Source organism: Urocitellus parryii, chromosome 3, assembly GCF_045843805.1.
Source record: "Urocitellus parryii isolate mUroPar1 chromosome 3, mUroPar1.hap1, whole genome shotgun sequence".
Taxonomy (NCBI): domain Eukaryota; kingdom Metazoa; phylum Chordata; class Mammalia; order Rodentia; family Sciuridae; genus Urocitellus; species Urocitellus parryii.
The window spans coordinates 193,817,627-193,837,930 of record NC_135533.1 but is presented as its reverse complement, the minus strand read 5'-3'; the positions used below and the strand labels follow the sequence as shown (position 1 = coordinate 193,837,930).

The window sequence follows — 20,304 nt, the reverse complement described above, 5'->3', positions numbered from 1 at the left end:
TTTGAAGGACATGTCCAAGACTACCTCAGAGACCACTAGGGTCCCTCCATGCTGCCCTCTCAGGGGTCCTAACCAATCCTCCATCAGAACACTACAGGTCTGGGACAGGGAGAAGGAGCTGGCTGCAGTAGGAGAAGGTATCTCACTTAACGTCTTATGACTTCTGCTCCAGTGGGGCTATCCCCCTTTCCACGACAAGTTTCAGAGTCTTCTGTAAAGGGACTCTGAACCACTTTTGGAGAAGAAAACTGAGAGTACCAGTCTATAAACTCCAGATAAAGTCAGTTTAGAAATGACATTTAAAGGCTGTCCTGAACAGGTTAAATAAATTAAGAGACGGCCTTTTGAGCAGAGTGTCATACAGACGTGAAAAAAAAAACAGGTAAATTCTAGTTGCATAAGTACAGAAAAATCTCCAAGACATTAAAAAAAAGTTTGACTGAAATAGTTAACATAGACTAATATTCACTAATTTTAGGTATATACTCCTGTGAGCTTTAATAAATGTATTCAGTTACACAACCACCACCACAATCAGCATCTAGCCTTCCATTGCATAGATTTGCCAAAATCTGTATATTTGTTCCACCACTGGACATCTTAAAAGAAAAATTAAGGTTGTTCACACAAGTATGTACACAGCAGCATGCTGCCATTCAGGAAAACAAAAGCAAGCACAGACACTGCTTTCTAGATTTACAGACAAGTTCTTTATAGACACATAAGAATTAGAACCATGGCTGCCTTTTGAGGGGCCAAGAGACACCCTCTCTGTGCCTAACTCATAGCTTAAAAACATTTTTAGGCCAGGCACGGTGGCACACACCAGTAATCCCAGCAGCTTGGGAAGCAGAGACAGGAGGATCACAAGTTCAAAGCCAGCCTCAGCAAAAGTGAGGCACTAAGCAACTCAGTGAGACCCCGTCGCTAAATAAAATACAAAATAGGGCTGGGGATGTGGCTCAGTGGTTGAATGCCCCCGAGTTCAATATGTGGTTACCCTCCCCCACAAAAAAATATTTTAACTACTTGCATATACTAGTAATTAAAAAAAAAAGGTTTTAAGACTTCCTGTAGCTAAGTCTGCGCCCTTTTTTTTGCCAAACCCTACAACTTTTTTAGTTATGTCTATGAATTATCAAGATGACCAAGACATTTAGCATATTATTCTCCAAATGAGGAAGGAAACTATTTTCCTTTCTCAGAGTTTTTACTCACTCCAACTTAATCACCCTTAACTATCTGCTTTTTATTATTATTATTTTCTTTTTGGTATTAAACCCAAGAGCACTTTATCACTGAGCTACATCCCCAGCCATATTTTTTTAATTTGAGACTCATTAGGTTGCTGAGGGTCTTATTAAGTTGCTGAAGCTGGCCTCAAACTTGTGATCCTCCTGCCTCAGCCTGCCTGAGTCATGAGGGTTACAGATGTGCACAACACCTGGCTATCTGCTTCTTAAATAAAAAGCCCCCAGCAGCCCTGAAACCCAGGGATCAATGGATCCCAGAACTCTGCACTCCACTCGGCATACCACGTGGCTGAGCGAGGGTCCTGAGGCATTGTGTGGGATGAGAACATGGAAACAGATTCAAACACCAGGCAAAGCCCCAGGAAACCATGGCCAGTGTGACATCCTGACCAGGCCAGCCAGGGCATCTGCCCACCCCCTCCCAAAGTCATGAAGATACAATAGCAACTTAAGAGTCCAACTCCCTGAAAACACCTCTAGGAACATAAAAGAATTATCTCATGAACATTTGCAATTTCCCAGAAAGCCAAAGTGCTTGCATATTCCCTTGTCGGGAGTTTGTTTATCAATCAATCACTGTTGTCGGCCTTTTTGATAACGTCTGACATGTGGTTCTGCTCAACAAAGGTTTCCTGAAGGCCTACTGGAGGGTGTCCCTGATCCTCACAGGAGGCAATGCATGACCTTCCTAACGGACCCATACTCTGTTTTGCCTGGACTTCCCCACCATTAAATTCGACTGCCGCCACGGTTGCTTGGCTCCTGAGTGGGCTGCTTGCCTGCCCATCACACACAAGCACTCGATTTCACACAAGGCTTATTCTGTCGAGGTACTGTGCAGGACCGGAGGTGGGAGCACTGCTGTCGTCCGGACAAATACACGTAAGTCAGGAAACACCGCAGCCGCGATGGGGCAGTGGTACCCACTCTTTAGCACAGGCCACACATTGAAATCTCCACCTTCTCACACCATTGCATCCAGCACACAGGGAGGTGAGCAAGCCCTGCTCCCTATCAGAGGCTCCCCATGCTCCCCAACTCCACCTGGCCCAGTTGGTCCCTCCAACAAAGTTCCGTTTGTAAGTATTTATTCTGGGCCTATCATTCCCAAAGCAGGAAACAGGCAGCATGGAACCAGCTCCAAGACAGGAAGATGAAGGTAGCTTCCCAGGGGCTCGGCCAGTGGCTGGCACCAACCCGTGGACTGACTGAGCCTCTCAAAACAGACAAACCTTCAGCAGGAAAGGTGGGGCGAGGCATTTCTGATCAATGCAGAGCCTGGTTAGGACTTTGGGGGGGGGCAGGGATTATGAAATGATTTTTGATGATCCATAGACGTGGCTCCATGGTAGGATCCTCTAATTTGAAAGGCTAGTTCCCCAGTTGATTCCCCATCAATTCTTCTGACTGCATCAGGGAGAAAGTTCCACTATGATGGAATACTCTGGCGAGTGTCTTTAATGTTCCCCGGGGCTGGGAATCTCCCTTTCTAACACAAAGGGAGCATGGGTGCTTCTGCAGAAACTGGCAAAGGATAAACTCCCACTAGAAGTCAACGACACTGTTGTCTTCAGTGTGTTTCCTTTTACAGTCACTTTTTGTTTGGGACATGCAATAATGAATTTTCTGGTCATGGAAGGGTCAAAGTTCTTGTTTCGTAAGACTAAAAGGCTGAAAGTCAGCTGGTTAAAAGAAAATATGAAATAAAAAAGTATGAAGGGAGGTAGAGATTTAAGACACCCCCCCCCTTTCAAAAAAATGCAAAAATCATGCAGGTGGTACTTGTTTTTTCTACATGGATACACCAAGAACCAGACCTCTGATAACTACAGAGCAGAGCCACTGAGGTGAGCCCAAGAACCAAGAGAGGGAAGCATGAGAGGCAGCTTTGAGGAGGAACGGGAAGAGCTCATGGCAAGAGCCCAGGCACAAGTGATGTGGGGGCAGATGAGGCGGCTAGAAAGGTAAACCGAGGCCAAGTCATGGATAGCCCTGAGGCTGGAGGTAGCTGTCTGGCTTTCACCTGTGACCGTGGGGCCCAGCAGAGCTCTCTGGCCCTCTTGACAAGTAGAAGGGGTCCCATCCCCAAAGCTGGGCCAATTTGGAGGAGGAGGGGAGATAAGCCGGGGTGCATGGTGTCTGCGGAAAGGTCAAGGAAGCAGCTAGAACTACGTCAGCACTGACCACAGTCAGGCCTTGAAAAGGAGGATGTGGCTTATCACCAACTCAGGAGGCCCCACCAGGGTGGTGAATGGAAGGGAGCATGAGAGGACAGGGGCGGCTTGGGAGGCAGGTGTTAGCCCAGGCAGGCTCCTGCAAGAGATAACTCATCACCATATTTGGGATGAAAATTTCTAAGGAATAAAAAAAAAAATTGGAATAGGCTTAAAGGGGAGGAAAGAAAAAAAAAAAAAAAAGACCTAAAGATAGCCTAAACAAAAACTCGGCCCCAGTGCCGGCCTCTCTGTCTGCTGGCCATATGGCGTGTGATAAGCCAGAATGCGTGTATTTATCTTCCGTGGCTGGTCTGTAAAGCGGAGCGCCAGCCCCCTGCAGTAGAGACCCTGTTTTGCTCTTCAGCCCCCCCTCACAGCTCCCAGTCCTGGGTCCTTGCTCTGGAGGCGATGGTTGTCACCTCCCTTCCCCCATCCTTGCTGCTAGCCTCAGCACCCCCACGAGCCACGGCCTCCACAGCTGTTTTCCCACAACCCGATAAACCACAGGCCTTGCCCGTTTCCTCCTCAGCCAGCCAGGCCGCACTGTGGGCAGCTAGCTCGCTCCTTAGCATTCGCCCGAGATTGTGCCCTCCGCCATCCTGCAGGTCCTCCACTGTGGCCCCGACTGTGACTGGTAGAAAAACACTTTCTTTGTGGCTGTCGAGGATTAGCGCCTTGAACACTCCTTAAGAGCGATGTTGACATGTGGACCCCACAGGGGTTGTATCTTCCTGGTGTAACCCACCAGCCCTTCTTCTTGCTTTGGAAAATGGCCAAGCAACATCATCATCATCATCATCCCAGTCCACTGACTCAGGCCTGCTCCCTGGCTCTCCATATCATGACCCAATAACCACATAAAGGTCCATTATGGTCCTGCGCCCAGGAGTTCTGTTCTCAGCCCCTTCTCATGGCTACCTAAGTCTTTCCTTGGGTCAGCCAGGGTTTGACCGAGAAGTCCTGCTTACAGGATGGAGGAAGATCACTTGAATGCAATCTGCTACCAGGAGGCCAAGTTACAAGTGAATTTCACATCAATGACACATTGTTTTTAGTATGTCCCACGAAATATTTGGGATATATAATAACCCTTTACTTTTCCATGTTCCAAAACATTCCATGTATACATGAAACCACAGATAGGACGGAACCTTATACATACTTTTTTTAAAAAAAAAAGAGAGGAGAGAGGAGAGAGAGAGAATTTTTTAATATTTATTTTTTAGTTTTTGGCAGACACAACATCTTTGTTGGTATGTGGTGCTGAGGATCGAACCCAGGCCTCATGCATGCCAGGCGAGTGCGCTACCACTTGAGCCACATCCCCAGCCCCACATACCGTTTTATGTATATGTATACATATGTATATGTATGTTGTATATGAACCAATGCTAAATCTCAATTCACAAATTAGGCATAGTAAGAAATAAACAATAATTAATGGCCAGGCGCAGTGGCACATGCCTGTAATCCCAGCAGCTGGGGGGGGTGGGGGGTGGAGGCAGGAAGATAATGAGTTCAAAGCCAGCCTCAGCAAAAGTGAGGCACTAAGCAACTCAGTGAGACCCTGTCGCTAAATGAATAGGGCTGGGGATGTGGCTCAGTGGCTAAGTCCCCCCCCCCAAAAAAAAACAATAATGGTAAAATACAACCATTATAATGGTCTACAAAATGAATTATTTAAAACTTGTGAATTGGTTATGTCCAGAATTTTCTATTTAATACTTTCAGATCTAGATTGACTTCAGATAACTGAATCCTCAGAAAACAAAACCATGGCTGAGGGGGAACTTGTGTGTGTTTGCTAAAAGAAATTACTCTTTGCTCAGGTGAAATTCCAATTTAACTGGGAATCCCATATTTTTTACTTGCCAAATGTGGCAACCCTAGATTATCAGGAAGTGGCAGGACTAACCCTGGGGCAGCCCTGCTCTCACCCAGTAGCCCTCACAGGCCACAGAGAGCCCTGCTGAGGTCTTGACCTCCCTGTTGACATCCCTGAGTTCATGTCACAAAGGCGTGCAGGTTCTCTGTGGTCCCGAATTGCAGAGGTGATTCCCCGTAGCTATGCACAAAGGATAACTTCTCAGTCAAAGCAAGAAGTTACAAAGAACCCAAAGGAAAGCACGATGGCATAGACCTGGCACAAGGAAGCGCAAGAGAAGATGCCCTGTCCCCAGCAAGTGTGAAAACACCAAGCACGGACACTCAGTGCCTTTGCACACAAGCCTGTCCTGAGCAGTCTCTCACATACCCCCAAGGGCAATCACAAGCCAATGGAATCCAAGAGCAAGAGGGGCAGGGGCTGGGGACTTAACAGGAACGTGGGCAGCTTTATAAATGGCCGGCACCTCAAGTGCTGGGGCAGCTGGTCTAGGCAGGTCCCAGCACGAGTCCTGGCAGGGGACAGAGCCCAGCCCCAGTGAGAAGCATTTCAGGGGCACAGACTCATAGGCTCTGGGCCAGACCAAGTGCCCTAGATGTGGGGACATTTCTCTCTACACACCCCAGAAGCAGCTGTTATTCTCCTGATCTGGCACCATCAACGTAATAATAGAAAGAGACTTCATCTCTGATCTATACGCTATTTTTACTATCAGTCAGAAATCCACTGGCTCCTAATATCAAGTTAAGCTATAAGAAATTACCATTTTTTTAAGTCGAAAGTGTTAGGATATTGGCAGTTCAGTGTAGTCCAATCAAGTAACACCGAGTACCTACTGTTTGTCAGACTCTGTGCAAGTGTAGGCTGCACAGAATATAAATTGATCATCACGTGTATGTTAATCACACAGTGTTCAATTCACGTGGCCACTTTCAAGGCCATTTCATACAGTCAGAGACTGAGTCACAGAGAGGGCACAATGCTCATCCAGTCGGATGCACACGAGGCCTGTATGACTCTAAAACCCACATGCATTCCACCTACCTACCATGAGCCCTGCCATGGATCAGTGGCCGACCATTCCTGCAGTATTAAGCACTTCCAGGAGTCTCACCTGGCAAAGGGACCACTCTATACTCAATCAAATCTAGTATCCTGTGTTAGCAGCAAAGTGTATTTCACAATAATTTCAAGAGGAACAAAGCATTTGGAAGTTGATTTAGAGATAGGAGGGAAAGATCAAACATGCACTCCTAAAAGAAACAAAAGTAATCAAGCAAAAAAAAATTTGGTCAACCAGTTTTAAAATGCCTTCATTCTGCCTATGAACAAATATATAGTGGGCTACTGAGAAAGCCATCAGTTATGGTGAGATCCAGCACAACTGCAAGCCTGGAGGCATGTGTTTCTGAGGCTGCCCTCCGGGAAGACCACTGAACTTCACAGAGGAAAGAGGATGAGAACACTCCCGAAAGTCAGGATCATCACTGGCCTCCTGGCCCCCATAATCCCTCTCAGAGTCTGAGACCAGTACTATCAAACACATAAAAGGGATGTCAGAAACTTAAAACAGTAAGAAGAAATAAACATCCTTCTCCTTGTGAAACAGAATTTTGGACGTTGGAGACCACATAAACACAAAGTAGCTTCTACTAGTTCCAAAAGAACATTTAACGCCATCAGAATCCGAGGATGAGGAGGAAGAAGGGACTGACCTTCACGTGGGCCACGTAGTGACGACATGTCTCCTCCATGTGGGTCAGCTGTAGTTTCTCCGAGACCTGGCCGGCAGTCTCTCCCAGCAACACAAAGTAGACCCTGGGCAGCTGGCCCTTCTCCTTCTTGGACACATCCGCTGTCAGAACGTAATTGAGGCCTGCCAATAAATAAGAGGTCAAAATGTCAGAAAAGACAGAGGGGCCAGGCCACCTCCCCAACCCCTCACAGGATCCATGCACATTTCAAGGGACACCTTGCCCTCCAGAGCATGGAGGACCGTGGCCCACGTCAGGACCTGCTGGGACAGACGTGTGCAGCCAGGTGCTCACAGAATCTAGACAGAACCAGGATGCACTCTGTCTTTCTGGTGACACTCATGTATGTACCTCATGACTACCCCAATTTAAACTTCATGCCGCCACGAGGTCCCAGGGGAGCTGCTGACACACTCGTCAACCACTAGCTGTACCCGACCCAGGGCAGTGTTCAGAGAAGCAAGCATCGTGGCAAATCTGCAGCCGGTCACTAGAAGCCACCGAAATGATGGTGGCACCATGCAGTGACTATCCTGGGTGATACGCACCCACATCAAGAATGCCGAGTCCCGCTACTGTGTCCACTGGACTGCAGCACTCACAACTTACTGAGCACTGACTACATGCCAGATGCTGTTGTGGATCAAGTAGGGACAACACAGGCAAGGACATGCCTTCATGGTGCCCACATGCTTGAAAACCCAGAGGAAGGCTGCAGATCTCGTTCCCAGGGAGCCAAGCATGGTGACCGTGCACTTCAAGGTGCCCATCCCTTCAGCAAAACCAGGGCCATAGTGGGCCTAGATAGAGGTCCACCCCTGGGGAAAAACAAAACAAAACTCCTCCCCTGTACCTGAAGGTCTAATGGCAGATGGCAGAATGACTGGGATGTGAAAACAGGAGGGTTACAAGGTCAAAGGCATGCTGGAGAAACCCAAAATGTTTTACCCCCATCATTTCAGAGTCCAAGTAAATTATAACAGTATGCTCCTTAGGTAAATATGGCTTTAGTATTGACAGACCCCTCTCACCGTTTTTTGGGGGGGCACAGAAAAGTGGTAACTCTTTTTAACTGTTTCGTGGATTCAGAAGATAGTGATGGTTTTAAATAAGATAACAGGAAGCTCCATTCCTAAAGCAACTGGAGGAGATGGCCCAGCAGTGGGAAAGCAGATGACCCAGGCCCATCTCCACACATCTGCCTCTTAGAACCCAGGGTCACAGTACCAATAAAATGCAGTTCTGTGTCTGCCAGCCATTAGGTCCATGAAGCCAGGCAGTGGGCAGCTCTGGTTTTTCACATCAAAGGGGCCAGCCACCAGGGGAGATCTAAACAGGGTGAGAGGAAGGTGACCCGGGCAGGCTTTCTGCTGCATCTAATTACTTCTCTGGGATACTGCCACGTCAGGGCTCTTGCCACACCAAGCAGGCAGATTCCTGGTTAGCAAGGGCAAGCCTGCCCTAACTTGTTTGTTCCAGAAACAGCTGATTTCCAAAGCAAGGCTGGGTCAGCAGGAGGGACCGAGGTCATGGATCATCCCAGGATAGTATTACCGTTAAGAAGAATGGTATGAATTGGGTGCAATGGTACAAAGCAGTTACCCCAGCTACTTGGGAAGCTGAGGTAGGAGGATCACAAGTTGGAGGCCAGCCTGGGCAGCTTCATGAGACTGTCTCAAAATAAAAAGGGCGGGGTGTAGCTCAGTGGTGTAGTACTTACATAGCATGTATGAAGCCCCGAGGAGGAAGAGGGAAGGAGAAGAAAAGATGTATATGGGAAACCATTTGAACACAGGCAACACAGGCATCAGTTCAAGGGTTACACGCCAAGGACTGTGGATTCACAGGCCATTGAAGCTTTGCAACAATGTGGAGACCAACTAGTTTAAACCCTCCATCTTTAAGATGAGGGGACTGAGGTCCAAAAGGGGAAAAGGCTTGTTCCAAGCCAGAGCCATCTGCCAGAGAGAGCAATCTAGAACTCTAATCTCTGGTTTTGGACTAGTCCTATCAAGTTGGCTCTTGTTTATTTATTTATTTATTTTTTTTAATTACCTGACCTCACCTAAAAACTTATTTTTTGGATACAGAAACAGAACCAAACACAGAAAGAGATCCAGAACCACTGAACTCCAACCAATCTGCTTTCTAGTGATCACAACTCCCCTGACCAATAGTTTTTAAAAAAGTGTGGAGGGGTGTAAATTGAAATGAAGTGAGACTCCAAGCCCCAGTTAGCTGGAGAGTACACTGCTTGCTAGAAGACAAGCTGAAGGATCCTGGCCGGGAACTTACTTAGGGTGGCCCCAGCCTAGCCTTCCTCCCAGGTGAGAGAACTAAGGTGCCAGCCTCAGGAAAGGGAGTAATGGAGAGAACAGTAGAACAGAGCTATTGTGCCACAGACAAGTTGGCTGAGCTCAGAGAAAAGCCCGGGTGGAAATGAACACAGGAAGACAGAGCGGATGGTATTGATCCCCCACCCATATCCTCCTGGCCTGAACCCTTTCTCTGCGGTCCAGCCCAACCTGCAGCTGCCAGCACCTGTGTCCCTTTACCCAGGGCTTTCTCTAGTGGCTCTGCCAACATGCACGGCAGGCCAGAGGGCCCGAGCAGCCCTCTGCGAGGCAGGATCCCTGTTCCCTCAGCCTTTGGATGGGATAGTGGAGAAGGTGCCTCAGAGCTGACTTTCAGGGTTCCCCCACAATTCCAACTGCCCACATGGGTAACTTGCTAAGTAATGCACCTATATGGCTGCTAGGAGAGTTAATTTTATGTGTCAATTTGGCTGAGTTGTACAGAATACCCAGATATTTTGCCGAGCATCAATTCAGCATTACTATGAAGGTATTTTTCAAGTGAGATCAACATTTAAATCAGACTTTAAATAAAACAGATTGATCTCTATACTGTGACTGTGGATGGGCTTCATCCAATCATTAGTCTAAAAAAAAAAAAAAAAAAACACACTAAGGTCCCCCCACAGAAAGAAGGAATTCTGCTTCTAGCCCGCTTTGGATTTGAGATTTAACTTCAACTATGCTCTGGGTCTCTAGCCTATTGCCTGCCCTGCAAAATTCAGATGTATCAGCCCCTACAATCTCATTAACTAATTCTTTAAAAATCAGTCAATCAAGGTCAGGTGTGTAGATCTGTAGAGCTCTTCCCTGGCATGTAAGAGGCCCCTAATAATAATAATAATAATCCAACCAACCTCATATTTATATCTGTTTTCTGTCTCCCTCCTTCCCTCCCTGTTCTGTTTCTCTGGAGAGTTCTGACTACAGCTGCCCACCCTTGCTGTCTCAGTACCCTAGTTCCCCTACTGGTACTGCCAGGGATCACCCCCGATTTTGCTGGTTTTGTTTTTGTGATGCTGGGGAATTAGCCCAGGGGGTATTCTACCACTGAGCTACATTCCCCAGTCCTTTTTTAAATTTTTTTTTAATTTTTTTACATTTTGAGACAAGGTCTTGCTAAGTTGCCCAGGCTGGCCTTGAACTTGTGATCCTCCTGCCTCTACCTCCTGAATTGCTGAGATGACAGACATGGGCCACCGAGCCCGGCTCAGGGTTTACTCCTAAGTCAATGATGTGCACTTGGATCCTTGACTCTAGATCTATTTGGGGGATGACCCAGATTAACACAGGGAAGTCAAGAAAAGGGAATGTATTTGACCTTCAACATGTGCCCAGCACTGGGTTGGGTACTTTAAAAAACACTGACCTCCATCCTCAAAGCCCTACTCACTGCAGAACTATAGACATGTGGCATCTCCTGCAACTCAAGGAAGGGGAGGAAGAGTGGCAGCTCAGAGACTGAGCTGAAAATGAGGCACACTGCTCTGCCCCAGGCGGGAGTGTGCACGCCAAAACTCTCACCTCTCAGATTTTTCTGAAATGTTAACAATCGCGGACAGACTGAATTAGCCTATTCGCCAAGTGCAATCATTTTGGAAGCATTTCATCTCGAGAACCGCCTACTTATTGCTCCTTGGTTCAAAATTTATTTCGACATTTGAAATGACCCAAAAAAGTAGTCAATTCTCTGTCGGACTCTTCTAGAAGCAAGACGCACCAAGAGAAACCCTGCCCGAGTGAGGAGGGTCTTGTAGCCGCAGGCAGTAAGAAGAAACAAAGATCATTCTGCAGCTCTGGGCTCCACTGGTAGTTTTAAACAGCACTCGCCCAAGTCCCCTCAGGGGTTGGGAAGGGGCTCCCTGGGAAGTGGAGAGCAGCAGCCAATCAGGTCACTTGGTTTGGGGAGTGCTGTAGCTGCCCCTCACGTGAGGCAGATGACCAGCCCCCGAGAGGGCGCTGGTTCTGATCCGGGCCCTGCTCCAACAGCACATCTCATGGCTACAGGTTTTCCATTCTGGCAGCTCGTGTTCCTGCCACGTCAAATGATGTCATGTTGATGGAAAAGCTGATGAGCCCCGAGGGATGCTTTCCCTCCCTCCTTCCCCTGCCCCCAGCTGGTTCTTTAGGACCCCCCACACCAGCCTAGGCCAGGAGGGAGCCAGCTGTCTCCCATCAACTCTGGCTCTGGTCTCTCCCAGCCAGTTTCGAAACATTCCCATTCTCCATCAGAAGAAGATTTCTGCTGGGAAAAATCTACTCATCAATTCTCCTTCCAGGGTTTCCCTTAGAGTTTCCCAAGAGAAAAGGCGAAAGGGTTATTTCTACTTTAACAGCTTTTCTAGTTTTCTCCCTCTTTTCCTCAAGGAATGACACAGTCATTAGCAGACGGAAGGTTCCCCCATTCCTCACACATCTTCACTATCCCTTGTTATCCCATCACCTGCTTCTCAAAAGACCAGGACTCAGAGGATGTCCTCTGCATGTCAACACTCTCCAGAGTAGAAATGCATCCCTAAAGCAGAAAAAGGGCCTATGGTCAAGTTACTCATTTCCACCCTATTTCCCCTATTAGTGTGAATGGCCAGCTCTCAGGTCCTGGGCTCGATAGCTTGTCCAGAGGCAGGACAGACACCTCTGCTCACTCATGACTTCATCAGGCTATCTGACAGCCAATGGAAACGGAGGAGCACTGGGTCAGTGTGCAAAACAGAACCATGGAGGGCTCACCCCCCACCCACCCTGGTTTTCTTTCAACACTGGTGAGAGTCCAGAGGTGCCAGCCTGGATTCCCAGCCTTCAGGGAGAGAAATGAACAGGTCAGGCTTCAGCCTGTCCAGAGAGGAGCAAGGCACTATCTACCCTTCGTTTGGCCAACCAGGAGGCTCCATGAGGCCGTAGGCAGCTCTCCAGGGAAAGGATGAAGTGACAGGCAGAACTCTTTTTTTTTTTTTTTTTAACTACTTAAACACATGATGAACTTGCCCTTGGGGGAGTCCACTGTTGGAGTGAGAAATCTGTGTTCATGCACCAGCATAAATCTGCCAAACAAGGAGCCTGCAGGTGTCTAGAAGAATGAGCAAGAAAGACTCCTCCCCCCAAAATAAAAGCCCCATGAGGGCAAGGATTATGCCCATCCTGTCTATTACTCTGTGCCCAGGGCTGAACAGTGTCTGGCACTTTGTAAGGGCCTCATAACTATTGATCGAACATGGATTTGCCTCACCATCCCACCTCCACGCTTTTCAAGAGACCACGAAGGAAATCAAGAGAATGGCCCTGGCCTGCAAATGCTCTCTGGAAGAGAGAGACAGGCTTTTATCGTGTTTTTTTGTTTGTTCGCGTGGAATTTTTCTTTCTACTCAATCAGCCTTGCCAAATACAAAGAAAGCACCTATTAATCTACATAATATCCTGGAATCATTTCCTCCAAATGATCCCGTGCTCTGCGTTGTAATCAACACTGACCCTGTCTTATTCTGGGGCTTCATCCAGTCTCTGGAGGCAGGACAGCAAGTCAGCCTTCCCCCCAGTCTAAGAAATAGCAGGGACAGCTACCACCTGCTTTCTCTGCGCTGCCAAAGCAGAGCCCCCTCTTTTGCAAACCTAAGCCTTTGAAAACTCCACGTTCTGATCCCACAGTAAATGGAATAATCCCCCCGACATCTGGCTGATGCTGCAAACTCCACAGGGAACCTCCAAAGTCCCATCACTTCTTTTTTTCCCTAACTGCATGGAATGTTCCATAAGACCCAGGCTCCTTGGCACTACATTCCCACAGCCTGGCCCACCCATGGTCCAGTGAAGTTGAGTCTGGTCCACGTACATTGGGCAAAGGATGCTCGTGGTCCAACATCATGTGTCCTAGAGCTGTGGATGAGCAGGAGAGAGAGGGGAGGGAGCTCTGAGGGAAGGGGTGTCCAGCCCACCCATCTGCTGCCTGCAAAGCCGGCCGATGCAGGGCAGGAGGAAACTCCGAAACGTCCCACAGCTGCCCACCATCCTGCAATCCTACTCCAGCCAAGACGTGTAACCCGAGCCCTGACTCGGTGACTCATTACCAATTTCTCCCGGAACGTGTCTGCCGTGGAATCTGAAGCAGGCCGTGACGTTCAGGCAGTTCACAGGCTGTTGTCCATCATGACATTGAGGCGCCGTGATGTTGATGGAGCCTGGGAGGAAGATGGAGACGTCCACCGTAATGACCGGCCTGGCCCTGCAGGGCAAGAGGAGAAGATGACTCAGTCATGGTAAAGCTCTCGGGAATCAAACAAGACCTACAGAGACAGGATAAATCCTGGGCCTTCAGCCAGCATTTGATTAAAGTATGAAAAAAAAAAAAACCCAAGAGAGAAGGTCCAGTGTGCTCTGTAAATACTTTTTCTGGTCTTAAAAGTAGCACATTTCCTAATATATTAATGGTTCGCCTTCTAATAATAAAGGCAAGTTAGTTGTTAAACACATCTGGTTGAAGCCATAAGTGAACCACCAGATGCTGCCGGGTGATTACTTAAAAATTTTTTTTTTTACCAAATAAGTTCTGATTTCCACTTACTAGGAAGCTAGGGGTGTATTTAAGAGGAGTTCCTACACCAGAAGGCAGGGCTCAAGAACTAGGGGCAAGCTCAGGTGTCCCCCAAAGCATTCACTGCCATCGTAAGCACAAACTGCAGTCCCTCCAACTGGCTGAACCGCCTCCTTCATTTATCTCTACCCATTCAGGGACCATTTTTCTCAATGACCTTGATTAATGGAGTCCCTGCTGGTGACAGCAAAGCACTTCAAGGGCAGAAGCAATCAACCCGCCTGGCCTCAGAATCCAATGGAACCCAATAAACCCTCACAGTCCTCTCCCTTGACACGGCCCATCCCCCAGCTCTTGATGGATGGTCAGTGTCCATCCAAGCCAACAGATGGACAAAATTCTGCTCTCATGGCACACATCTGCTCAGGGAAGTTTCACCTAAGCCTCCGCTTAACCTTCCCCCCTGCAGGCCTCTCAAAGAGACCCTTTTACCTCTAAGGAGCCCCAGTGTCAGTCACAGGGGTGACATAATGAGATTAAGGGACATTAGCGGCTTGGGAACAATGACCTCACTTATATACCATGCTCCCTTCAGAGAGAGCCCAGGGTGATGGGCAGATGGGAATGACAATCCACCAACTCCAAGAGAAGGAAGCAGCAAGGAAAACCTTGGTGGGAAAAGGAAGTGAGGCCTGCGGCAGATGGCGCGAGGGTGATCCAGCGGCTGCCACCACTCCTGTTGACAGGGTCAACAGAGGGGCAGCTGTGACCAGGGCAGTGGGACTCCCTGAGCAAATCCGGCTGTAGGGGCAAAAGGAAGTGGGACAACAATGGTGCCTGAAGGAGATCAACATCCTGGCCTCTCAATTTTCTTCTGGGTTCATTCTGAGAAAATGCTAGAATTACCTTAGAAAATGGATAGGCTATCCCTGGTCAGCATGATTGTACAGATGCCAACCAACACTGCAGAAAGCCCCACTGACCATTCAATAGCAAGGTCCCTTCCTCCCAGGAAGCTCCCAAGAACCCCTGGCTCCCTCGGTGGCCCCAGCTCCACCACCCTTGCTAAGGAGAACAGTGCTTGGTTTTTCCAAATCAGTCCCCCACCAAGAACCAAGATCCCAATGAATTCATCCTTATGCTGGACACTACTGCAGGACAGGAGATGTGTAAAGTAGGTGTAAACTTTACTGCAGCCCAGGAAACTGAAAATCACAGCAGTGTCCAAAGCTTCGAGAGACACAAGAGAGACCAAGAGGCATCAGGTACCGGAGAGAGCTGGTTTCTGCCTGGGACAGACAGCCCCACCCTGCAGTCCCTGAGCCCTCTGGTCCTGGAACCCAAGAAAAGTCCATCTCCTCCTGCTCCCCTGGGCCAGAGGCCACGTGGTCAGGGAGCGGGCCGAGTTCTCCTGTCATTAGAGAGCTCTGCTGCACAGCGCAAGGCAAGCAGGAGGCAGAAACAAGCTGTCCCCACACGATGACCTTGAAGGTTATGAAACAATCCTTTCAAACAGGCGGCAGGGACCCTCACGGGTACATCTCCTTCCAACATCTGTCAGATCGGTTCCCTCAAACCTTTTTGTTTCAGCTCCAAGTATTGTTTTTGGATGAGGAAAAGCCCAGAAATCTTTCATAGAGTCTCTGATCACTTCCTTTACCCCTTGATGGCAAAGCCCCAGGTACCTATCACCCTAACACAGAGCCTGCCCTCCTGAGCAGACTTCCTGAGGGCAGAGCAGGGCCCACTAGCCCGCCCTCCTGGGGCAGGAGACGGCTTTTCACAGTCCTGCCTGCACCAGCCTCTAAGATAAAAGCAAAGGGCACCCAAGGACAGCACTGCAGTACTTTCCAGACTTCCCAGAGGCTGGTAGTTGGAATGCTCGTTTCTTACAACTGACAGTTCGAATCTTAACATTCCATTTCTAGGTGGGTAATAAAAGCAGCTGGGGCACCCTGTGGCACGGTGGTGCTTAAACTTTTTCTTATCTTCTGCAGAGTAGAAACAGGTGGACATATAAAGAGCCTACCCTCTTGGTGACACTTAACCACCAGCAAGCCCTGGGGCTCTCTACCTCCAGTAGACTTAGGTCTGTTTACACAGTGGAAGGCACCCTCAGGCAGGTCTTCTTTGAGCTGCAGCCCAAGCATTCCTAACCTCTGCCCCTCTGCAGTCTCTCCTTGAAAAGATCAAGTACAGTGTGGACATGGTCCTGGGCCTCCCCTCTTTTCTGGTCCCACCCAAAATCTGAGGTCACTCAAAAATCCATGAACTTGCCCAGCATCCAGGTCATGTCTGAGCACCCTACTGAGATCAGCTGAAGCCTCCAGGCCTTCTTGTTCCTTGTCATTCAGTCATATCCCAGGAACCTGATCCTAATGATGCCACCATAGATGTCCAGCCTACATGGACAAGCTTGATGGTTCCTTTGCCTGTCCCTCCTTGCTCCCTCCACAGTTTAATTCTGAAACCTCCACTGTTCCCCAAGACCCCTGACCTCCTGGAATAGACTCGGGGGTTAGCATCCTCAGCTTCACCCTCATCCCAAGCTGAACCTCCCCTTGACTCTATTTCTATCCTGAGACACCCAGAAGATGAGGCCCCCACACCCTCCGGCCTGCGTGCCAAATTCCCTCTCCAGCAGCCCTGTCCTTCCTTACCCCCCACCACCACCCATGGCAACCTCCCCTTCTCCCTCATGTCCCTCAACCTCTCCAGGCCCCAAGGGAGGAACGGGGTCAGGGTAGCAGGGCTCAGATGAATGGGGGTACAACTGAGCTTGACCACCTCTGATCCCTTCCAGGAGGGTTAGGGACTTGGGAGATGAGAAAAGGTCTCACAGATATCCTTGGCCTAACCCCTGCCATCCTTAAGATACCCTCTCTGAACCACCTGCCAATCCCATTTGCTCCTTAGCCACCCAGCTTCTGGAGAGGCAGTCAAGAGTCGCTCTGTGCCCTCAGCTTCTCCTTCCCTCACCCACCCACAGCCATCTGGCTCAGGCCCCATCACTCCTGCAAAGCTGCCAAAGCCACAGGACCACTGGCTTCTTACTGTCACCTCCAACGGGGACTCAGCCCTTCCTGAAACCAAAACCAGTGCCCTTGACCTCATGACCCTGCTTTACTCTCTTCATGCCATCTGTAATTACCTTTTTTTTTTTTTAAAGTTAATAAAACCTGCATGCCCTTGATCTCTTTACCCATAAAATGGGAGTGATAACCATACCTATATCATGGAACTGGTGAGCAGCAGGGAGTCAATGCATATTCTGTCAAGAGGAAAGTGAACAAACCCCAGCACACTCAACACAGCCCAACGCGGAACAATTTTGAGAACATCGCAGTGCATTAAAGAAACCCGAATCGAGAGCCCATTCTAACTCCATTGATGCGAAATCCCAGAACAGGCCAAAGTGATCGAGGGGGACAGAAGTCACAAGAGTGCCTGGCTGTCTATCGAGAGAATGGGATAATCAGAAAGAGCACAAGGAAACTTTAAGTAGTGATGAAATGCTCTTTATCTTAATGGAAGATAGCAGTTATACAGGTATGTCTGCTGGTCAAAACTCATTGAGCCATACACGCAAATTGGCACATTTTACTGTTTGCAAATTATACATCCACACCGGAAGAAAATGACCACAAAGAAGGAAAATACCAGTCACGTGACACATGCAACATTTCATGGAATGGCAGACCGCGTGTACGGTAGAAGTCTGGAGATGGCATCACCTAGGGAATCATAGGTTCTGTAAGCATATGCTCTGACACTTATAGTGACAAAGTCACCTAGCCAAGCATTCATGTCTTTGAATATGAATAGTGGTTACTTGATGCAGGACCGTATGTAAAATGCTTAGACAGCGTCTGGCGTATGGTAGGTGTTCATCCAACATTAGTTGCAGTTATTATGTATTTGTATAGGAGCTAGACCAGGTCTGTCAAGTTCTCTACTGCATCCCCAGGATCTGACATGTGCGTAGTTGCATCTCAACAGGTCAACATGACAGGCTGAGTAAGAAGTGAAAGAATTCCTGGGATCTCAACATCCCCATGTGCTCCTCCACAGCTGGCCTGGCCTCTGGCTCCTCATCCAGGCTGGGGCTCTCAAGTTCCTTTCTCAGGCTCCTTCCTTGGATCTGTGCTCTCTCTGGCATTCTCCTCCCTGGATTTCACATTTGTCCCTAATAAGTTTCACCTCATCAGACTCAACCCCTCACCCTGGGCTGGATTCTGAGATCTCAGGTCCACTAAGCAATCACTTCCACATTCACATCCGTGTAGAAGACAAAAAACACTCATGAAGGAAAGAAAAGCCCTTTGGAGCTCGCATGCACCTCCAGCCCAAAAGAAATTCAACAGACAGAAGGAGGATGATAAAATAACCTACAGAAGGGAACTTAAAGCCAGATGCTCCCGGGGTCAAGAAGGCCTATTTTCAACTGAGAAGCTAAGGAACGTATCATGGTGTATCTGAGAGCAATCTCAACAAATGGGATCAGGCTGCTCAGGAGGTGAAGAGAGTACGAACATAGCAAGGAAGGCGAGTGAGAACTACTAGTCATAAGCTGAATCTCCTCCATCATCTGGAGCTTCAAAAGTTGTCTTACGCAAGAGGAAAATCATCACCCAAGAGAAAAGGGTGATAAAGTAAAAACCCAGTCAAGATGGAGAATTAAGCACCATAGAGGTTTGATCTCGGTGAATCCCTGCCTGGGGGATATACATGTTACCTTCACATGCTGAAGGGCTGCTGTGCAGAAAATACTAGACCAGGAAGCAGAACCTCAGTGAGGTGAGTTTAACCCAATGTACATCCTAAGACTTGCTAACCTGGGGAGGAGGAGGCCAGGCTCTGCTAGGAGCACTTTACACTATTTAAAAGAGTTCTGGCCAAGAACATCCTATTCTGCAGACGAGCATCCTGAGGCAGAAGGTCAGGACCTTGCCTTTCTAAGGACGCAGGCAAGGTTTGAATCCAGGCCACCTGGTCCTCAAGGTCACACTCAACCTCAAGGTCATTCTGCCTCTTTAACAATGCAATATTTAAGAGTTATCCTGGGGATCAACTGGTTCCTTAGAAGTTCCTAAGCCATGGGCACCTCATTCAGGAGGCTGTGTGTGTGTCTCTGGGGGAGACTCAGAGAAGGCAGGACTGAATGAGAAGAATCTGGGGCGTGGAACTACATGGCCTCTGGGATCCCTTCCAGTTCTAAGATCCTATCGGTCTATTTTAGAACGTTCTGCCATGAGGTTACTAACAAAACCTAAGAGTTGGCTCCCGCTCCAAAGTGTAATTCTGCCTCCTCTGACTCACACAGACAGAAATACTTAGAGAGGGTTCATGGGTGGTGATGGCGCCCACCCCCCCACACACACACCAGTCTTTGAAGGAGAGATTCTGACTCCATGGGCTTCAGTGAGCACTGGACTTGAGCTCACAGCCCTCACACTTCTGCTGCCACCCAACAGTGAAGTGCCCCTGATCTCTGGAAGTTGAGAGCTGCCTGATATAAAGAAGCTGGGTACAGAGAGATAAAAACGTAGGAAGGATAGTACTTCCCAGCCCTTTGAATATCATAGCATCCATCAAAAATGATGATATTTATCATTGATATTTATGTTGCTGTTCATGACCACAAGGAAACAGCCCCCGGGTTTAGGTCTCTAAAAATCCTGCTACCGTCCCCCACCTATCAGCCACTCAAGGCCCAACAGCTGGAGGATAAGAATGAGACATTTGCATCCACTAAGCACTCCCAGCCCCCAAAAAAATTCAGCAGAGGGAAAAGCTGCCCAACAGTGAATACACACTGTGCCCACCCCCACCAGTCCCACCCCTTCCCATGAAGGGCACACCCCAGGAGCAGGGGTGAGGCACCTCACCTTAGAAGAACCACACTGTCGGACATGAAGGCTCCAATAGTGACATCTGAAAACAAGAAGTCACAGTAGTCAGAAACTTATGGAAGGCCACCCACTGGCCCTGGCATGACACATGACAGCAACAGACACCTCTGATTGCCATTGTCTGCACTATGTAATGATTGTAAGAATCAGAGTCACATTGTCCCAAATGGCAGCCAACCCACATATGGCTATTAAGACCCTAAATTGTGTCTGCATTGAGATGGGCTCCAAGCGTAAAATGCACACCAGATTTTGAAATCCTAATTTTTAAAAAAAATTAACTCATTAATGGCTTTTATGTTGATTATGTATTAAAATAATATGTTGGCCATTTTGGATTAAACATTATAAAAATTAACTTCACTTATTTTGTCTATAATTCTAATGTGGTTACTAACATTTCAA

The 20,304-nt window shown here is 48.3% G+C and overlaps 1 protein-coding gene across 1 annotated transcript in view; it reads right to left on the bottom strand.

The window, feature by feature from the left end:
- The window catches only part of Itga9 (integrin subunit alpha 9), a 307,948-nt gene that overhangs the window by 219,319 nt on the left and 68,325 nt on the right, over positions 1–20,304 (bottom strand). The window contains exons 13-15 of the mRNA XM_026406057.2: positions 19,876–19,921; positions 13,524–13,678; positions 7,070–7,230 (exon numbers count right to left, since the gene is read on the bottom strand). Coding sequence (XP_026261842.1) covers positions 7,070–7,230; positions 13,524–13,678; positions 19,876–19,921 — 362 coding nt within the window. The remainder of the gene's footprint in view (positions 1–7,069; positions 7,231–13,523; positions 13,679–19,875; positions 19,922–20,304) is intronic.